We start from the raw sequence: 5,439 nt of genomic DNA, 5'->3' as shown, positions 1-5,439 counted from the left end.
CAGTCTCTATAGTATATATGATAATCAATTTTTTGAACAAAAATATTTTTTGAACTGTACCAGGCAAAGCGTTTATTTTGTTATCTTTGGAATGTTATATATCACCTAATGTCACAGAAAGCACCTAATACTCTATGGATGACTAATTGAATACAGACAAATTTTTCGACGCTTTTTTTTTATGTGTTTTTTGCACTTTTTTCCAGGGTGCAGTTGGGCCCATTTTTGTCTTGTAAACTGTGGTGTCTGTTCACATGGGGTGCATTTGGTTAGCGCTGGGCAGGCCTGCCTGATCTAATAGAAGGGTGTCACTACTAGGCTTGCCTGGATGCTGTGCATCTCCATTGTGTGAACAGCGCCACATACAAGTCTTTTATGTGCAGCAATGTGCCAAGCAGCCACCCCTTCCATTAATTTGGCAGGTTGTGAGTGGCTGCCTCATCGGTTATGCTGCACCTTTTTTTTTTCTATCATAACCATATGGGTCCACTGCATCCTGATAGTGCATTTGTTTGGAGGCCTAGGCAGGTAAGCATCTCTGCCTTGTTTTGCTGTTTTTTCTAATTTTTGGAGGATCTCTGAATCCTCTTTTTGTGCTCTTGCTATTTAGAATTAGGACTCATGAGCGTGGGGACCCTTGACGCGGGTCATGAGCTTCCGTATTTTGGCCAAAATATTAACTAATACCTCACATACAAATTTTTTTTCATGTGTTTTTTGCACTTTTTTCCAGGGTGCAGTTGGGCCCATTTTTGTCTTGTAAACTGTGGTGTCTAGTGTTGAGCATTCCGATACCGCAAGTATCGGGTATCGGCCGATACTTGCCGGTATCGGAATTCCGATACCGAGATCCGATACTTTTGTTGTATCGGGAATCGGTATCGGGATTAATATCAATGTGTAAAAGAAAGAATTAAAATAAAAAATAGGGATATACTCACCTCTCCGACGCAGCCTGGACTTTACCGCCGTAACCGGGAGCCGTTGTACCTAAAAATGCGCGCTTGAAGGGCCTTAGATGAGGTCACTGCGCTCTGATTGGTCCGTAGCGGTCGCGTGACCGCTACGCGACCAATCACAAAGCCGTGACGTCACCTAAGGTATTTCAAGCGCTTGAAAGACCTTAGGTGACGTCACTGCTTTGTGATTGGTCGCGTAGCGGTCACGCGACCGCTACGGACCAATCAGAGCGCAGTGACCTCATCTAAGGCCCTTCAAGCGCGCATTCTTAGGTACAACGGCTCCCGGTTACGGCGGTAAAGTCCAGGCTGCGCCGGAGGGTGAGTATATCCCTATTTTTTATTTTAATTCTTTCTTTTACACATTGATATGGATCCCAAGGCCTGAAGGAGAGTTTCCTCTCCTTCAGACCCTGGGAACCATACAGGATACCGTCCGATACTTGGTGTCCCATTGACTTGTATTGGTATCGGGTATCGGTATCGGATTAGATCCGATACTTTGCCGGTATCGGCCGATACTTTCCGATACCGATACTTTCAAGTATCGGACGGTATCGCTCAACACTAGTGGTGTCTGTTCACATGGGGTGCATTTGGTTAGCGCTGGGCAGGCCCGCCTGATCTAATAGAAGGGTGTCACTACTAGGCTTGCCTGGATGCTGTGCATCACCATTGTGTGAACAGCGCCACATACAAGTCTTTTATGTGCAGCAATGTGCCAAGCAGCCACCCCCTCCATTAATTTGGCAGGTTGTGAGTGGCTGTCTCATCGGTTATGCTGCACCTGTGTTTTTCTATCATAACCATATGGGTCCACTGCATCCTGATAGTGCATTTGTTTGGAGGCCTAGGCCGGTAAGCATCTCTACCTTGTTTTGCTGTTTTTTCTAATTTTTGGAGGATCTCTGAATCCTCTTTTTGTGCTCTTGCTATTTAGTGTAAAATACCACTGAAACGTAACACAAAGCACCTAATACTGTATGGGTGAATAATTGAATCCAGACACATTTCTCAACCCTTTTTTTAACTCTTGTATACCACCAAAATGTAACAGAAAGCACCTAATACTCTATGGATGACTAATTGAATACAGACAAATTTTTCAACGCTTTTTTGGAGTGTAAAATACCATCGAAACTTAAAACAAAGCACCTAATACTGTATGGGTGAATAATTGAATCCAGACACATTTCTCAACCCTTTTTTAACTCTTGTATACCACCAAAATTGAATCCCAGATACATTTTTCAATGCTTTTTTGGAGTGTTATATACCATCAAAATTTAACACAAAGCACGTCATACTGTATAGATGAGTAATTGAATCCGTACAAATTTTTCAATGCTATTTTGGAGTGTTATATACCACCCTAATGTAATAGAAAGAACCTAGTACTCTGGATTACTAATTGAATCAGGACAAATATTTGAACACTTTTTGGAGTATTATATACCAACGTAATGCACCAAAAAGCACGTAATACTGTATGGATGAGTAATTGAATACAGAAAAAAATATGAACAAAAATTATTTGAAAGGCGTTGGAGAAAGTGCAAAGGCAGGAAAAAATTGTAAGGAGGGTTATCCAGTCATCCATAGACCCCAGAAAGGAAACAATTGATAGGCCTCATTCTAATATTTTTAAATTGCAGTTGCTGTACAATTACATTCAAAAAGGCTTTGCAGAAAGTGCAAAGCCAAGAAAAAATTATAAGGGGGGTCATCCAGTCATCCATAGACACCAGAAAGGAAATAACTGGTGGGCCTCATAAAAATATTTTTAAAGTGTAGTTGCTCTACTCCTACACTCATAAAGGCTTTGCAGAAAGTGCAAAGCCAGGAAACAATTATAAGGAGGGTCATCCAGTCATCTAAAGACCCCATACAGGAAAAACCTGGCTGACCTCATTCAAATATACTTAAAGTGTAGTTGCTGTACTACTACACTCAAAGGCATTGTGTAATAATTATAGGGGATAACTCAGGAGACTTTGTGTGGAACAAGACAACTACAGGACACAGTTTTATAAGTGGTAAAGTATATTATCACATGGTGATTCAAACAGGTGCAGAGAGAAACTCAAGTCCACAACACTTGGTGCAAATATCAAATGCAGCTCAGCAGTCTATAGGAAACTTCAGAGGAAAATGCAATCACGCAGAAAGTCTATGAAGCACAATTATTCTTGAGGATACTTGACACGAATAAGTCCTTGCTTAGTCCAAAACACAGATAGATATGCTTATAAGGCAGTTCAAACAATATCTTAGCTCAACCAGGGAGGTCTGGATAACAGTCTCAGGTTCTTGCAAAGCAGCAACAGCTTACATGTCCAGCAAATGCAGATGGAAGTAAACACGAGCAGCAGATGAAGGAGGATTACTGGAACTGGTGTTATGGCTAGCGGAACGCACCGAGTAAATATAGCTGTTTATTATAAATGGTGCGTTCGCAGCCCGGGGTCCACCGTGCAGGAGGAACCTGCTGCTAGTGAATGGTGGCACTGTTTGGCGGTATAGACTAGGAATTCTAGGGGCTAATTTCAGCCGGGTCCCTGAATACATTCATACAATCTCCTCACCGGAGGTGCCGGAATTCTAGGGGCTTATTTCAGCCGGGTCCCTGAATACGTTCATACAATCTCCTCACCGGAGGTGCCGGTATTCTAGGGGCTTATTTCAGCCGGGTCCCTGAATCCATTCATACATAACCACACTGGCGCAAAGCACATATTTGGATTGATACTAGCGCATGGCCGTGCGGCCATGCAAGCCTTTTATAGCTGCAGCAAGTACAAGACCTTCCTAGAAGGACCAATGAGACGCTGCCACAGAGCCTGAGCACTTTCAGGACCTTCCTGGAGAACCAATGGACTTTGCTGCATTATCCAAGCATGTGACCCTCGATCTCCAATGAGAGATCTTACCCTGGGCATGCTCAGAAGGAGAAAAGCAGGACTTAGTCCCAAAAGCGTCTGCTCGCCGCTACCCAGCACTGGCTTCAATGGCAGAAGCTGGAAAAGCAGCAGTATCCCTTTGTACAGAGTCAGACTGAGCGAGACGCTGGGACCAACGTCTCCGCTGAGCAGACTCCACTGCGGCAGGAGACGAATTGGAGACCGCAGCGGAGATGGCCCGAGATTCCCCCTGTGCAGAGGCAGGAACTCGACCCCTAACAACTGGTGTATGCAGCAGGAACTCAGAACAGAGTAGCAGGATAACCCCACAGGTTCACAGGAGCAGGTATATAGCCAGGGAGTCACCAGAGGTCAGGAGCTGGATGCAAGGCAGAATACTCTAGCACAGACTGAAGGCTGGGGTAGAGTTTTATAGCAGAAAGACACAGTGCACATGAGACCAAAGACGCCATCTTGGAAAAGGGCACAAAAAGGTAATAAAAAATGTTCATCCTGACATTACTCCCTCTTTAAAAGCGGCCTCAGGACGATCCTGGACCTGGTTTCTCAGGGAATCTCTGATGAAAACGAGAAATCTTCTGTTGGGCATTGATGTTTTCCACAGGTTCCCAAGAGTCTTCCTCAGGGGGATATCCCTGCCATCTTATCAGATATTGGAGCCGATTCTTGCGAATCCTGGAATCAACAATTTCCTCCACCACAAATTGTTCTGGCCCATCAATCACCACAGGCTGCGGAGGTGGCACCACACGTCCCTGGAAGGTATTTAGAGATACAGGCTTTAGTAAAGATACATGAAAAACTGGGTGTACCTTCATAGTCCTAGGCAACTTCAGCCGGCAGGCCACAGAGCTCACAATACCGTTGATCTTGAAAGGGCCAATGAATTTCTGTCCAAGTTTTTGTGAAGGAACATTTAACTTCAGATTCTTAGTTGCTAACCACACGGAATCTCCTACCTTGAGCATGGGTGCAGGTTTACGGAATCTATCAGCCGATCTCTTATAACGTTCTTGAGCTGTGGTCAGGGATTCCTTCAGAACCTCCAGATTTTGCCTCATCGCAGTCAGCCTTTCCTCCACTGCCAGAACCGGAGAATTAATTGGAGACCTAGGTAAGATACACGGATGATAACCCAGATTGGCAAAGAAAGGTGTAAATTTAGTGGAGGCGCTCTGAGAATTGTTATATGAAAATTCGGCTAACAGCAGCAACTCCAACCAATCATCCTGGAGATGGCTGACATAGCATCTTAGATATTGTTCCAGTGTCTGGTTGGTACGCTCAGTCTGACCATTTGTCTGGGGATGATAAGCGGAAGAGAGACAGACATTAATATTGAGTGCAGAGCAAAACCCCTTCCAGAATCTTGAAGTGAACTGCACTCCTCAGTCAGAGATGATCTCATCTGGAACCCCATGCAACCGAAAGACATTCTGTATAACCAAGTTCACCGTATCTTTAGCTGAGGGGAGGCCGGTGCACGGAACAAAATGAGCAGCTTTAGTCAGGCGATTAACTACCACCATGATTGTATTCATGCCCCCGATGTAGGCAGC

General features: G+C 44.3%; 1 protein-coding gene across 1 annotated transcript; it reads right to left on the bottom strand.

Moving 5' to 3' along the window:
* Positions 1-4,395: 4,395 nt before the first annotated feature.
* LOC143781185 (chromobox protein homolog hpl-2-like) lies at positions 4,396-5,077 on the bottom strand. The gene is made up of 2 exons (XM_077267674.1): positions 4,840-5,077; positions 4,396-4,635 (listed from the first exon to the last, which is right to left on the bottom strand). Exons 1-2 carry the CDS (start codon positions 4,939-4,941, stop codon positions 4,402-4,404), a joined length of 336 nt encoding a protein of 111 aa, XP_077123789.1. The 5' UTR covers positions 4,942-5,077; the 3' UTR covers positions 4,396-4,401.
* Positions 5,078-5,439: the final 362 nt, after the last annotated feature.

Source organism: Ranitomeya variabilis, chromosome 6 (assembly GCF_051348905.1).
Source record: "Ranitomeya variabilis isolate aRanVar5 chromosome 6, aRanVar5.hap1, whole genome shotgun sequence".
NCBI lineage: Eukaryota > Metazoa > Chordata > Amphibia > Anura > Dendrobatidae > Ranitomeya > Ranitomeya variabilis.
This window is presented reverse-complemented; position numbering and strand designations above follow the sequence as displayed.

What these genes read in the sequence shown, in the direction of transcription:
- LOC143781185 (XM_077267674.1), bottom strand. Translation starts at nt 4,941, where the DNA reads ATGAGGCAAAATCTGGAGGTTCTGAAGGAATCCCTGACCACAGCTCAA. An exon ending in AACCTGCACCCATGCTCAAG is followed by an intron (nt 4,636 to 4,839) that starts GTAGGAGATTCC and finishes AATACCTTCCAG; the next exon opens with GGACGTGTGGTGCCACCTCC.